The following is a 16,503-nucleotide window of genomic DNA, read 5'->3' on the forward strand; positions in this document are numbered from 1 at the left end:
GCGTGGATGTAAGTATTCTGACTGTGTGGGTTAATATGCAACTAACAGACTAAACTGAGTCTTAATTTAATGTTGAAAATAATCCTGGTTAATAATTATGGTTTACTAAAAAGAGAGAGCTGTCTAGACTTTACTAATAACAAGTCTGCATACGAGAAATTTGAAATGGGTAGTTTTGATGCCTTTACTCCCAAAAATAATTTGTTAACTTTAGAATGTGCAAATGTGAAGGGAAATCAACTGCAAGGAATAATTCACAGTATCGCACGAGGAACTGTGCATCTAGTCATGGATGAGAGGTTAGCTAAGTTAGCTAACTAAGCTAGCTAATGTTATAGCTCAGCGCAGGAGGAGGCTATTGATGTTGGCATCCCACCCTGTCAGGAGCACAAGCCTCTCGTCTCCGAGTAGTTGCACATTTCCTTCTGTGCTTTGATGAAGAAAATAGTCCCTATTTCCAAAATAGCACTACAGGTAAGAAGAAAAATATGTTTTTGACCTTGGGGATGAGCAGACTGAGCCGTGTCTTTAAGCAGCAGCTGAGTCTGCCGATCACTCACACCAGACGCTGAAAATTCATAAACCATCTGGAAAAACTGTTGCGTGTCTTTTTTGTCTTTTCAGATGTCTAACAGATTAATTTGATTATGTAAACAAGCAATATTACTCAATTTTTAATAGTGCCAAAAAACACAGAAGTGTACAATTCCTCATGAATAATATATTTACTTAGCGAAGTTCACTGAGACATTTCTTTTGTGTTATCTGGAGACTGACTTGTTGAACTATCATGATAAACAGCTTCTTCCACACACTGTCAGTCTTCATATGGTTATGTCTGAAAGAGGAAACAAAGCGTCTGTGCAGTGAGAAGACGAGACATTATGTGTAACTATCACCAACATAACCTGCAGCTATCACCCTTTGAGAGAAAGACAGAGAAAGAGAAAATTGTTATCTTTTCAACATTCAAATTCATATAGCACTCAACCATGGCATACAGTGTCATCATAGCAGTCAAAACAGGCATCATTCTGTGAAACTTGACAAGCATCAAAACCAGGCGTAAATGTGTTTATAGGTATTTACCGATGTGTATTAAATGCACAGTCTCAGAAACGCCTTCCTGCTTTTCTGTTGTGTGGACTTAAGGATATTGCAGAATGAATGGCAGCCAATTAGTCTGCGGTCTCTAATGAAACTCAAACCCGAGCTGACTGACTGACGCTTTCACCAAGACCTTGCTGATAGTAACTCACATGCGTCTGGCATTTTAACAAGTGAAGCTCAGAGGTAATGGCTCACTGCCAGACACTGAACTCAGAGGGACTAATGAGAGAGCAGCAGCTGCTGATGTAGCTAGCTCTCAGCTGCTCTGAGCTAATGCTGAGCCAAATTAGCTCTGTGGAAAAATTAGCTTTTTAAAAAACTGGCCTAAAGATTGACAATCCTTCTGGCAGCTCCTAAATACTGAATGTTTAAACGCAAAATGGTATAAAACCATCAGAGTCCTGCGGGTAGTCTGACTTTAAAACTATTGCTTATTTCTTTTTAGGTGACTTTTTGGGGTCTTGATGCCCATTAATATCTACACCAAATCTAAGGACAGTCTGAACAAGGTTCTTTTTATTTCTTACCTTAGTAATGGTATTGACGTTGCTGTTGCTGCAAACAGTCTGTGCTCTGCGAAAAGCATGTTGTTTCACAAGAGGAATATGTGAAACAACAGGAAGACTCTCCTAAACAAGCTGAGAATAACATAATTAGAATGAAGAAGACGTATGCCTGTGGAAAGAACACATTCTAGCATTGGGTCCTGATTGCCTTCATTATCCCTTAAGAAGGCTTATTTGAAAATGTTTAATTCAGCTGTGAATGAATGTACTCCTTAAGGGGGGAATTTAAACACTGATTGTCATGCTTGTTAGCTGTTCAGGTAGATGAAGATCTAACAAGGACTAAAATGTGTTTGCTTCACTGTTTGAAATGGGGTAATTTTCTGCTCCAGATTGCATTTCTTCTAGGGTTGTAATTGATGGCTGTTGTCTGAACATCTCAGCTACTACTAAGACATTGGTAACAGAGTGTGAATCCTATGGACTGTGGTGAGCCTCTGATATTTTACTCAGTGCCGCAAGGTTCACATTCATGGTTTTGAGTGAAATATCTTGACAACTGTAAGATAGATTGCCATGACATTTTGCTCGGAAATTAAGGTTTCCCAGAAGTTTAATTATATTAAATTTGGGCGTGGTGGCCTGATTTTGGTTTAGTTTAAAATAGAAAAAGACAACTTATCTATGTTGGTAACAGACTTTGACATAACACTGGCTCTGTCTCCACCAAGTGAATCTCTGTACCTTCACTATTGACTTGTTTTACTGCACAGATACTCTGGCTGTTCCACCATTACCTGAAGACAGTTACCAGGAGAATAAATCCTCTTCCTGTTTTGGTTGTGCAGTGGCAGATGTTATTCCTTTGCATTGTAAATCAAGCCTTCATTTTTCTGGGAAAAATTCTCCTCTGTGGCAGACAGAGTAGAATAGTGAAAGCGAGGCTTATAGGGAACTGTAAACATGGATGGTGTCATTTTTCTATGGCCATTACATGTGCAATATTTATTTGACAATAACAAGTTCAAGCAATAAAGTTTTCTATTTTCACTTTAAGTATTTTCGACACTGGTTTCTGACAAAACATTTGACTAATGACATTCTCGTCAGTCTCAGCTGGACTTTGTGCTAAATATTTTGCCTGTTATCACCATGTTAACCTTGCCGTTGTGAACACGTTTCCTATAATGTTGATTTACAGGATGCATATGCAGGAAACTCACTGGGTGTGTAATTTCACACTTCAAAACTTAGATACTTCCTTTGCTTAAGTCAATGTAAAAACAAAGTGGATCTCGCTAAATAACTCTACAGAACAACAATGCTGTGGGATTAAAAGGTGAGGCTAAAGATGAGCCTGATCAGGCAGACTGCTCTTTGCTAGCAGAGTTGAGTCTACTGGTGCTAATGTCATTCACAGAATACACAGCACAGCTCCAGAGTCAGCAGTTATGACAGTTTCTGTGCTGATGTTAATATTTAGCTCAAAGCATCACTGGGCCTGAGTCCAACCTCACGGGGCTACTAGCAGGACTGACTCTTGTTTTACAATGAAAAAACATCTAGATGGCAGCTTGATATAGCTATAGCAAAATGTCTTCATCTAACCTAAGCCAAAACTGAAGGTGCAAACATTGTTTATTGAACAGAAATATCTAAAATTATAAAGATAAGATATTGGAGAAATAACTAAGGCCTTGTTGATCCTGGTCAAGGGACTTCTGCTGATTGACTGGTGATCAGGGATTGTTGCAGTATTTTCTCTCGTAGCAAGGTCATGTACACGTAGCTTTCTTTTCACTGTGATTTTCCTTAGGCTGTTTAACTGGCCAATGACCTTTTTGTACATACTGTATCGTCCTCATCCCCGGCAGCAGAATTTATCCCCCAGTGAACTGATTAAAATAAACGTATGTGCCTATGCTGTATCTAGCGGAAAGGAAAACTGACTCAAGGGAGCTCATCACTGGAGAGGAAGAGTAAAGAGTCTTAATGAATGAGGAGAGAGTCTGTTTCACGGTGACAGAAACATAAATAGAAATAATGAAGTCACTGTGGGGTTAGGACTGTTTATGTGGATAAGGACTAAGCCTGGTCCTCCAGACCCCTGCAGAATCTTCTGTACCCTCAGGTCTTTATTCAGAGGCTTTACTTCATCTCCCAGCTGGAACACACACAATGTTCTGTTGCAAGTTTTTCCAAAGCGGAAAAAAAACAAACGTCATAGCTTGGTATAGCCTCAGTCGTGTTATTGTTGTGGCGTTGCTCGTGAATACCCATGACTCATGCTGACGTGTCTTACTTTTGTCAGCTAATGCATAGTGAGGATGATGGCACTACAGCCTCAGTCTCAGTCTCAGTTAATTTGCTTCATTAGATTTTCCAGACGTTCATCTGGGAGTCAAGTGGAAAGACAGGGTTAATAATTATGATGAAATTAAGAAGCAGATTTAACAAGCTGTATTACATATACCGTACACATGTCTTGATTCTGATTTTATTTGTAAGTTGTCCCTGAAACCAAACCATTTGTTACCATGGCCCGACATAAACCCACAGGTTTCGTTTATTTCTGTATTCTTATCTCAGCTCATCACATACTGATGCGTTGTATGTCTCATTCAGATGTGCAAGGTACCCTTTGGCCTATGTGGTCAATGCACAAAGGCTTGATGTACTCCACATGAAACATCACTTAAGTCAAGTTTATGGACAAAGCCAAATTGTAGTGGTTTCACACATAACTAAATGATACTGTTGCTGTCTTAACAACAAACTGCGACTTTCTTGACTTGTCAACGTGCCTTTTTAAATTAGCAAACATCATATGTGTAATTAATGACACAGTTCAAACAAGATAAAAAAAAAAAATTCTCCATTGCTGTACATATTTTTTTTCTGAAATAGGTCCAACAGGGATACTGGAAGGGGAGGGACTTTGCCATTAACAATTAGTGGCTGCTTGCTTATGTTGCCATCACTGTCAGACCAGATCAGAACACAATCATGGTGTCCTGATGAAGAAGATCAGCCATCTTTTTGACCCATAAATAATTACTAAGGAATACTGATTGTTGCTTCTCTGGTCATGAATATTTTACGTGAATATGTTATGAAGCAATGCTGAAGATTTGAAGTCTCATTTCCAGGGCTTTAGATAGAAGCTTTGAATGCAATCAAAGTCTTCTGCTGCAGCGTGTCTTGTCAATGACAAGGTCATGGCTAGAGAACTGTCTGACAAGCTCAGAAGCATGTTTCCATCAGGCGTTTTCCCAATATAACATTAGCCACAAATATAAATGTGTGTGTGTGTGTGTGTGTGTGTTTTTTTTGTTTGTTTGTTTTTTTTTTTGGCTGAAAGCAATTAAAAATCAAGTGTTATTAATTTGTATGTCTTGTATTTCCAAGGCCAGTGTGTTCAGTCTAACTCTTTTTGCTGTGCCAAAGCAATATATGTTATTTGGCCAGTTGTAAGCCCCAGTGCCATTCGTTAATCCCTCCTGTGCAGATGTGAATTACTCTACATGTGTAAATAAGCCTGGCTTGTACGCGTGTTAAGATTTAGCCACAAGGCCTCTCTCAGTAAACGCTTCAAAATGGGTAAGCGGAGGCATAAATCACAATAACAGCCTTAGCGGTTGCACAGTTGCCTTGATTATCTACCAACAGGCAGGATTCTGGTGCATTCAGTGATGCTCCTGCTCTGCAGCATTCTGAAAAGCACCAGATGGTCATTCGTGCTGCTGGTCATTGTGTCTTTTGTTGTGGAAATGTGAATTATTGGCCTTGTCTGGCTGTGTTGAACTGTTCACAAAACCCTAGAGCTCTTCTGTCAATGATCTATATTGTTGGTTCTTCATACTATGAGCACTTATTGATTTGATATGTCACCTGCCTAAAATCGGTTACGAAGAAGCTGGTAATCAGTCATTTGAGACGAGAGGTTGCTTGTCTCTATCTCTCTTAGTTTCTCTGTTTATGTCCCCTGGCTGTGTCTGATGCAGAGTGACAGTTGTAGAGAGGTGGACAGGAAAAAGAAGAATGACATCTCACTGGTGTACTCAGAGGTTTTTGCTTTGAGCTCTGCACGGTGAAAACACCATACAAGAGCCCTTATGTTGCCCCTGGCTGCATCACTGGTGATTTTTCCTCACATGGACGAATATTCTCATATTTCTATGCCACACAATCATTCCTATCTCTTTACATTAAATACTATGTTCAAGGATAGGAGGAAGATGTTGCCCTTGGGTTTGCTTTGTCAGCACTTTGTTGCCTGCTATTCAAGGATTTAGATTTTTATTCTGCTTATGCTTCAAGTATTCAGCTAAAAACTTTGCTTCTCCCTGGTAAAAACAACAATATTACTGCTCCCTTATGATCTGAGGTCATGTTTTGTTTCTCAGTGGAGCCTTGGTCCCTTGCTTTACATCACTTTTATGCTGTCATCATAACTGCAGTCTTTGTCCCTCTGTGGTCCTGCAGAGGTTTGTCGGGAATGTGAATTCGGAGGCCGTTGTCCAGAACAAGCTGTCCAACCCAGTGAGAACACGTTTCCTGCGTTTTGTCCCTCGCGACTGGAACCCCAGTGGTTGGATGGGCCTCAGAGTGGAGGTGTATGGCTGCTCCTACAGTGAGTAACACACACACCCTGGAGTTAATACCACACCCTGAAAGCACTCAGTCTGCACATCAAACCTCTGTAGTCACACTGCCTAAAAGGATTTGTTCATTTATACATCCGGCTTTGCAGCTACACTCTTGATGGAAAGTAATGAGGACCATTTTCTCTTCTGTTGGTTTTCACACGCCGTTTGATACTCCAGACAGCGGTGAAATGATGAATTTCAAGACTCGGCAGCCAGGGTGTGAAACATATATCTCCTCAAATTCAACGCCAGAGTGAAACTTGAAAATTAGATCCAGTAAGTGAGCAGCTTAAGACAAATGCTGGAACATCTGGTGACACTGCGGCTCTGCATTATGTACAGTTAGCATCAGCGTGATCTTTTCACGTGAAAAGAAACATTACTTTGAAGCTGCAGTGTGCAGCTTTAGAGACTTTATCTACAATGCAGCTGACTACAAAATTTCCCACATTCTCCAAAACAAACACTTTACCAAAGTTTTATGAAGTGTTCTTGTTTTTCCTTCTGACAGGTCCGTGCTGGTTTAGAGAGCAGGGGACTATAACTTTGTTTAAAGTGTAACAGCCTTAAATACAACGAAATGTTGAGTGGAGCTGATTTTCTTAATAAGTGCTGCTAAAAAGGACAGAAGAACACAAAGTGGAGACCGATGATTTAAAAACAAGCCCAGTGCAGCTTAGCTCATTACACTGTCTGATTATACTTACAGTGATGCTGTTAAACCTGATACTAAACTAACACATGCAAGCCAATAATTCCTAATTCATAATTTAGTTTGCTTGTTTGTCTTCACCATCATTACTTAATTATCCGAAATACTGCCCTCCTGAGATAAATACCTCATTATGTCAGTGTGGCATGCTTTTACACTTGTGTGAAAGACATTCTGTGTCCTTGTGGCTGTCATCAGTGATTCATTGTTTTGTGCCATGGCAGAGAAGGGTGTGACAAAGGGAGTAACTAAGTGTGCCTATTCATAAAGTGCAACATACACAGGCTAGCTTCAAACAGCAGATGTGCCTTACAGACAGAAGTAGTCACAGTACAGTGGCTTGGACGTGCCAATCCTGGGAGCAAGTGTAAAAATTGGTGTTTTTCTGCAGCGTGAGTCCGTGAGGATGCATGCCAAGACACTGCTGGTGTGTGGGCTTAAATGGAAAACAACGGCTGCGGCTGTTTTAAACTGCATCACATCCTTCCAGTGTGTGTTGCCCTTAATGCTGACTATGGATGATATTAAGTTAATGAAATAATCTTTCATTCAGCTCTTTTTTTTTTTTAATTTTCGAAATAATACCATTCAGTGATTATTTGGGAATAACGTCTTAAATTGATTTCATTGGAAAAGGATTCTACACCTGACAAACTAGACCTCAGTGACTCTGTGACTGTGCAGTGGATAAAAAGACACAGTAACATTTATATCCCGAGCAATCCTCAATAAAACACATATAATGGGGATTCACTCTCCCACGCATTGTGCACTAACTAGACGAGCCAGTGAATTAATGCACTGTGAAACACAGTCTGAATATCCCACAGTGATCAGGTTTATGACGTCCAGCCACCACAGTGTAGTGAAGTGTTGAATAAGCAGGTATGAAACTAATGCTGCCACATATACCTCCTCCACTGGTCAGGATATTTTTTTCATATGTCTGCCTACATATATACTGATAACCACTGAAAATACCACATGAATTACAACATTCCTGATGACCACTAATCTTCCAAATCAGACTGAGGATGAGACACAGGCAGCTTACATTTCTACGCAGGTCATTCTGCTGCACTACAGACTGTAATCTATACAGGAGTGTCTCTGTGAAGTAGGATTACAGAGGTGACCCTTGGAGCACTCCCATACGATTAACTGATCTCAGATATATTCTTCAGGACTCTGTTAAATCAGTAACGTATATGCATGAGGACGCAGGTGACTGGTTTGAGCAGAGCTAAAGGATTTCCTGTATTCTTTTCCTTTCCCGCCCACATTACTGTACAACAGCAGGGCTCCCACTGCTGCAGTGTGTCAACACAAAGGCAGACCACTTTCAAACAGTGATTAACAGAGCTGCATTCTCTCATGACACACTGTATAAAGACTGATTAACCTGTGCGGTTATTTGTTATTGACTCCCACTGTGAGAAGCCTGTGCCGACTGTTACTGCTGCTTAATTACATTTTTAATTTTGATAGTAGTAATGTTGAATGGCTTTATAATTTGTGTTACAGTGAATTCATTTATTACAGCCAGTGGCTATGTTCAGCCCGAAGCCAATTGTCTCGTCCAAACTCATTCTTTTTTATGCATCGCCTACCTACAAGAACAGTTGCATTTTCACCTGCGTTATTTCTTATTTGTGTAATTACACATATTCCTTCAGTTTCTTTTTTTTTTGCTAGATTTATTCCACAGATTTAATGAATCTTAACCTAGAATATTATTGTGAACAAAAATCAACTTCAACCCTCCATCTGGCATTAGATTAGTAGAGGCAGTAATATACAATCTTTTTTTTTTTCTATCTCATGTTACAGTGAATCCAAATTTGAAATGATTTGTTAATACTTAAGAATGAGGAAATGAATGAATGAATTTACAATCAGGAGAGAGATGTATTGAGCAAACTTCTTAAAACACTTGTGCAACATATAAAATTTTCAATGCGATCTTTGGCAGGAGTTTTCACTAGTGGAAATGACATTTTTACATGTCACAGTGTAAAAGTGTGTTAAAATGTTAGTTTAATGCATCTGTAAAACAATGTTTTGCGTGTCACAAACGTATTTTCACTTGAAAAAAGATTACATATACAGATATTTTTAATCCCAGAAATCAGTAATTCATTTTTACTGGTAAGAATAATAATCACAGATGTCTACAATTGAATTTCGACGTCTGTTTTGAGTGGAAAAGTAATTTACTAATGACTCTGAGTAGAAGTCAACGGTACAAGTTGAGTAGTTGTAATGAAGTTACAGATATCTACATCAAACACTTCTCGTAGATATCAGACACTGACATTTTGAATAGTGAGAAATGAATTGTAGGTATCTTTATTTAGAATTGCTGCTAGTAGTAGTATATATATATCTTTGGTTTTCTATGATTGTGGCTTTCAAACTGTTATCATTTGTTTAGTTGAAAATATTGCACAATAAATTGTGAGGGCATTATAGTAATCACAGTTTAAAAACAGCGAAAGCATATAGAGCATTTTTCTTATAATTTGTGGAAAATATAATGTGACACTGATATTCGGGTTAATCTGATTTTCTTTCAGAGTCATATGTGGCAGACTTTGATGGCAGAAGCTCCCTGCTGTACCGGTTCAACCAGAAGTCCATGTCGACGTTAAAGGACGTGATCTCTTTGCGCTTCAAGAGCCATCAGGCCGAGGGGGTTCTACTGCACGGGGAGGGCCAGAGAGGGGATTACATCACCCTGGAACTTCACAGAGGAAGACTGGACCTCTACCTCAACCTAGGTGCTTCGCCAACATCCCTTTCCAAAATCAACTGTTTTCATTTTCACACGAATTTTATTTCCCATTAAATATGAGTTTGTGAGGGGTGATTTTGCGAATCATTGCTAGATTGAGAAAACCCAAAGCCTTTAACAAAGCTATTCTGTACGTTGGAGCATGTTTTCATGATTGAGGGTAATCTGGTTGTTATTGTTTGTGCATTTCATATAATTTTGTTTTGTCATGTTACAAACATAACCAAAATTATGTTTTCAAATTGTTAAAATAACTATCTTAAAGTTTGATTTCTGTTTTCCAAGGAAAGGCGTTCGGTTCGCAGTGTGAACTATTGGGACTTGACTTCAAGATTTACTTGATTATAAGGAATACGATTATATTTTTGTGTTGAAAATTCATTGTTCCTTTTAAACGCATTCATGTCAGTTCACCTGTTTCTACTGTAAAAAAAAAATCGTCACCTGACAGAATGGACATGGGATGTGTGTGTGTGTGTTTATAGGTTTTTTTGAGCTGTGCCTTTCTGCTCTGACACATTTCCAGGCTCACTGTGAAAGATGTGAAGCTGCTCATCATGCTCTTGCTGCTCTTTTTGTGTTTCTCTAGACGACAGCAGACTGAGGTTCAGCAGCGGCCGTGTTGCAGTCACTGTGGGCAGTCTGCTGGATGACCAGCACTGGCACTCTGTCCATATAGAGCGCTTCAACAAGCAGGTCAACCTCACAGTAGACTCCCACACACAGCATTTCCAAACCAAAGGAGAGGGACACTCACTGGAGGTGGATTATGAGGTGATTTGATGTATTATTGAATTATATATTGAATTACATAAATTAGAGGTGAGGTGGCAAGAACAGCCTTTTCAATGTGAAAGTATCACTTAATGAATTTACTCAGTGAGAGCCAGACAACCCTATCATTACTAACACAGTGATGAGCAGTGCAGTTAGTAATAAGCCTTGGCACAGTGTGGTAAACAGAGTCTACTGTACGTAAGCCCTGGGGAAGGGCCATGTTTTGAAATTACGTTTACAAGCTATTTTTGTCACCTTGAAGGAATAACCAAATGCCAAGAGGACTGTCAACCTCTAAAAATATGCTGAATTATTTACTATTTTCAGCCAAAACCACGTTCTAAAAATTAGATAATGAGATATCCCCTTCTACAGTAATTTTAGAGCTTTTCACACTGCACTTAGCCCAGGGATATAAGCATTCTTAGGACTTTCTTAAGCCCAGGGTAAGAAAGCCGTCATAGTGGCACAGTCCTGGCATATTTGGAAGTGGGCTAACTTTAGGCTTGCCGAGTCTGCTCTTAAGCAGGGTTTGCCCTAAGTTTGCAAGGGTAGCCCCTTAAAATCTACTAATGGCATGGCTAAAAGGTGCCCATGTGAGTAAACAAGAATAGTCACACATCATTCTAGAAAAACATTAGTCACAACTCCAGTTTAACCCAGGGCTAGTAGAAGTGCAGTGTGAATGGTACAGCTATGCACTTGGGTTCATCCTAGGTCGAGAATGTATGTGTGAAAGGGGCTAAGTTATCCCAGGAACAACTCTTAGATCAGGACTAAGGATAGCCCTGAGCTATGAGTGCAAAGCCCTTTAGAGACCCATGAATCGATTGCACATTAAATCCTTCCATCACAGTTTAACAACTATAACTAGGCACAGCATGCCTGTCACACTTCGGATTTTTCCACAGAAGTGGTGTGCATGGAAATGGAAAGCTCAACAGGCACATTGATGGAAACTAGGGGAGCTTAGCTAAAGGTCAGTTCCTAAAAATATCACCCTCAAACATGCAACTTGAATTTGTAAAACTGCAGCCCCTGATGAAATACAACACACGTATTTAATCCTGGATTGACCAAAGAGCATTAGTGAGGTACAACACTGATGTTGGGTGATGAGGGCTGGATTGCAGGCATTCCACTTCATTCCAGAGATGTTCAATAGGGATCACTGAATGAATTTTAGCTGAAATCAGACAAAAAAACCCCTCACAGATTCCAGTAACTGGAAAAATACTGAAAATTGGATTCCATAATGAGCCAGGCTTATAATCGGTTTATTCCTAGTATTTGACCGGGATGAGGTCAGGTCCCTTTCTTGGAACAGAAGGACACTAGACAATATACAATTTAAATTACTGCATTTGATCTGTTTCTGCATAGTGCTCAGGGCTTTTCATCTTCCGTTTTCCTTTCATCAAAGCTGAGTTTTGGAGGGATCCCACTGCCTGGTAAACCTGGCACCTTTTTGAGGAAGAATTTCCACGGCTGCATGGAAAACCTCTACTACAACGGAATCAATATCATAGACCTGGCAAAGAGACGCAAGCCACAGATACACAGTGTGGTGAGTTGCATGAGATTCTGATTTTTACGCAATGTTGTCTGCACTCGAAGCAAGTCAGCCGGTCACGATGTCCGTGCGGTCCCTGCACAGTCACTGCACCTTTTGAACTGAAGATTTCTGAGGCGTATACAGACATAATTATTTGAGTTTTTAAAAATCGGATAAAAACATATTGGTCAATATTCAGTTTTAACTTGAGGGATAATATTAAAGGTGATTTTCAAAGGCCAAGAAGATATTCAAGTGTTGATGAAAACAAAAACAGTTTGCATTTCTGTATGACAATTTAACTTAACACTGACATGCTCTGAAATATTTGCGAAAATATCAGTCAGTATATCCTCTAATATAACTCTATTGCTAAAAGAGATCAGTACAATTTGTACCAGGTCAGGAAAAATCTTCATCCTCCCCTGTGGGTTGTTGAGTCTGTACATATACTTACTGGAGTTTCTCTTCCATGAACAGAATTACTTCTTTTTAAAACTCAAGAGATGTGAGAAAGCACTTTGCCATTTTAAAGCCTTCTTACATGGCAGAAAATCTCTACTAGGGATGGAAATGGATAGATATTTAAAGGCAGAAAGTGGAAGAACACACTGAGAAGAGACAAGTGAAGCTATATACTCTGTATCTCTCTCTCTCTCACTCTCTCTCCCATTGTGAAGTGTATAGAACTGTAGCACAGACTGGAGTGTCTGCTTAGAATAAGACAGATAAGTTGTCTAACATAAATAAATATGGGTTGAATGTATGTTCATATACGTCTCCTGTGTAACAGGCATATATAACACTTCAGTTCAACTGCCTCAAGAACTCAACTCTCACATGGACAGATAATGATTTGCAATATATGCATCATATGAATGTCCTCTAGATTACTGCCGAATCTCTCACTTGCACTACTGTATGGATTTCATTGTACAGGCTGTGATACTGCAAGTTTCATTTTCAATTGCATCGTTTGGTTAAACTAAACTTAATTATACGAATGTCAGCTAAAACTCATATAAAGAGAAGTAGATACCAGATATCACTTTCATAATGGTGGCTTATGGAAGACTTTTCCATCAGTGCCAGTTGTTCTCAGCCGGATGGCCGGACATTAAATCATTTCTGGCCAGCTACCTCCTAACTGTTTCAAGTCACGTCACCATCACTTTTTAGGTCTGTGTCATTTAAAACTAACACCATATCTTTTCACTGGATGAAGGATTTTGGTCATAGGACGTCTAATCTTAAATTATGAGCAAAACAAGCAGAGTCAATGTTAGTGGCTGCTTGGTTCGCAGCTCCTCCCCCTGGACATCCTGTGTCAGCCAAAGAAAGTCAGAGAAGCACTGATTTGTGATATGAAATGTCCTCAACAGCAAGTAAACCCTGTGTTCAGGGAATCTGCTATGCAGTTTTTTGATAAGGCAAGTAAAAAATAAATATTATGTCCAATGTAATGTTATCTGAAAATAAACTGTGTATTGTATTGCTGAAGCAGAGTTTCTTCAGCAGAGTTGTGTGTGCTGAACACAGTGGAATACTGCATGTGAGAGACTTACTTCTATTGCCCATATCCATTAACTATTGCAGCGAGGCCTGCAGTGCAATCTTATCTGTTTGTAATCCAGCCTTGAAGTGCAGTGTCTTTTTGGAGACGTTGTAAAATAAATCCATAGTTTTAAATTCAACACTCCAGTGTCCTCTGCGAGTATTTACCCATTTTATTTTTTTGTTGAACCAGCTGTTGTTTAGCATAGTTGCTGTGAGTCTGTCGATCATTCAGCGGCTGTGCTGACCAATATGCACCTGACCCGTCACCCCCCTGCATTGTAGTAAACACTAGTAGAAAACACTGCTGTGAGGATAAATTCTTTGTTGCGAGGTTTTTGCTGCAATGTAACAAAGCTGGAAGCAAGGCTGAGCATCGCCGTCATGTCCAAATATTAAAGGTTTAATGGCAATGTCATTAATGTTGCAAGTATCCTGACACAAGCCAATGCAGTGCGGCAATGATTAATCAATTAGTTGTCATTCATTAAATTAATTGCAACTATTTTGATAACTGAGTAATCATTATGAATAGTTTTTCAAGAAACAAAGTCTGATTCCAGCTTTTTAAATGAGAATTTTTTATTTACTCTTCTGTGATGTCTGATGACATCATTTTTGGCTTTTGGAAACAGTTATTGGCATTTTTTGACATTTTACAGACCAAGCAACTAATCAATTAGTCAGCAAATTTACTGACAAATCAGTTGATAATGAAAATAATTGTTACCTTCAGCCTTTAGTCAAAGTATTGGACCCATGAAAATTTTGACCTGAGAATGGTGCTAGATCACCTGAAAAGTCAGGTGATCACCAAAGTCATTGCAATTCATCCAGGAACACACCAAATGTCCTGACAAGGTAAGGTAGTGAGACATTTCTGTCTGGACTGAAGTGCAGGTCTGCAGACCTACACAGTGACATTGGCATCTTCAGAACCATGCCACTGAAGTGCTTAGAACTGATGCTTTAGTTTTATTTCTGCTACTGTGAGGTTTCACACTTTTCTCTCAAATGATTTGTGACAATATGCGATGAGTCAGATTTAGGACATTCTGGTTTAGAAGGAGAGAATAATGTGAAAACAATCATGACATCCATTGTGATCCTAATGACTATGTGATTAAGGCCAAATGTGTGAATGGATTCGTTTGGATAGTCAACCTCCCACACAAATCAGATTGGTCTGCCAAAGAGCCACAAGCCACATCTCGTCTGAGACGTCGCCTGCCTTTTAAAGTCCGATTGCTGCGTTAAAAGGCCTTTACTGACAACAGAGGCAGAGAGGTGGAGAAAGACTGTCATGATGGAAGCTGTAATGGAATTTCAATGGGGCTATCTCCCTGAGGTTGATGGGAGGAAATCACATTGAGAGTCAAAGAGCTGTGATTGCTCAATGCTGCCCTGCAGGCACTGGGACTGATGTGACTGTGACCTTAGCAGGCATCCCAACCCTTTGAATATACCTAACCCAACCCCTGCACTGTACAGAATTAAACTGAAATGCAAACTTAAATCTTATTTTCATACTGTATGCTCTACTGTATTGGTTTGTTGCAAATGCATTTTATTGCATTCTGGAGCCTTTCCTGCATTTCTGCTTACTTTGGAGTTTAGCCTGAATCACTTGAACCTGCTGCGGGTTACATGAGAAAATCGATACCACGCACGCCAACGAAAGGCGTAAATCGCAGTATCATCACAGTTTCGATATTCACAATCTCATATCGCGCAGTCTGTCACGATTCAGTTCAGCAGCATGCAATCGATATCATATACCCATTTAGCACAATGGCATAAGATGCCACAGAGACATATGGATTGGTTGCATTAGTGTTTTCTTTTTGCATAGATCATAATGGGTCAAGATTGGTACACCCTGACAGCCAACAGTCAGTTATCTTAGCTTAGCACAGGAAAACAGCTAGCCTGACTCTGTCCAAAGGTAAAATCAACCTTCCAGGAATATTAAAGCTCACTAATAATGTTGTTTGTGATCTAACATGTTAATTAGCAAGCCTTAGAGGTGCTGGATGACTGATTTTGTTACCTTGGGGCGAGCTTTATGCCTTGGTGCCATTCTTTACGCTCTGCTAAGGAAACCATCACTTTGATAGCGACTATAACACGCACCGAATGGTATCTATCTTTGCATCTAACTCGCAGAAACAAAAGAAAGATAGACATGTTTCCAAAAAATGTATGTTTTTTGCTGAAATTACCATTGACAAAATGCTGCAGGTCTTTTGTACCATTATTATGAATTCATATTTTTCATCTAAGTAGAGCAAGTTATCACAAATGATTATTTAACAGTTGATACAAATAATTCAGTTGCGCTGGTTAAAGGTTACAGTTTTGCTGATGGTTCTTTAACCATCTGCTCCCATCTGTGCATATCAATGTTTATTTCCAGACTTATCACAATGAATTTCCCATGAGGCCAGCTTGCCCTAACATGTAGCTGAAGACGCATGTAAATCTGTGTCCTTGGCTTTCTCGTCCTCCAGGGCAATGTGACCTTCTCGTGTTCGCAGCCCCAGCTGGTGGCCTGCACCTTTCTGAGCTCCAGCAGCAGCTTCCTGTCGCTTCCGTCAGTGGCGTCTGCCACAGGGGGTTTCTCTGTTCGCTTCCAGTTCAGGACATGGAACGCAGACGGGCTGCTGCTCTCTGTGCAGCTGAACCTGGAGCCCCAGAGGCTGGAGCTGCAGATTAGCAACAGCCGGCTGTACCTGACCCTCCACAGCTCAGGACGACAGAAATCAGAGGTCTCTGCTGGTGAGTCCACAAGCCTTATGTCCACATTAAAAACACATATGAAAACATGGATTGGAAAGCTATGTTTT

General features: G+C 39.8%; 1 protein-coding gene across 1 annotated transcript in view; it reads left to right on the forward strand.

The window, feature by feature from the left end:
* LOC124067349 (contactin-associated protein-like 5) overlaps window positions 1-16,503 on the forward strand; it is a 79,943-nt gene that overhangs the window by 17,959 nt on the left and 45,481 nt on the right. Inside the window, exons 4-8 of the mRNA XM_046404643.1 lie at window positions 6,102-6,249; window positions 9,554-9,757; window positions 10,361-10,545; window positions 11,972-12,115; window positions 16,168-16,435. Coding sequence (XP_046260599.1) covers window positions 6,102-6,249; window positions 9,554-9,757; window positions 10,361-10,545; window positions 11,972-12,115; window positions 16,168-16,435 — 949 coding nt within the window. The remainder of the gene's footprint in view (window positions 1-6,101; window positions 6,250-9,553; window positions 9,758-10,360; window positions 10,546-11,971; window positions 12,116-16,167; window positions 16,436-16,503) is intronic.

Source organism: Scatophagus argus, chromosome 11, assembly GCF_020382885.2.
Source record: "Scatophagus argus isolate fScaArg1 chromosome 11, fScaArg1.pri, whole genome shotgun sequence".
In the NCBI taxonomy this organism is placed as follows: Eukaryota; Metazoa; Chordata; class Actinopteri; family Scatophagidae; genus Scatophagus; species Scatophagus argus.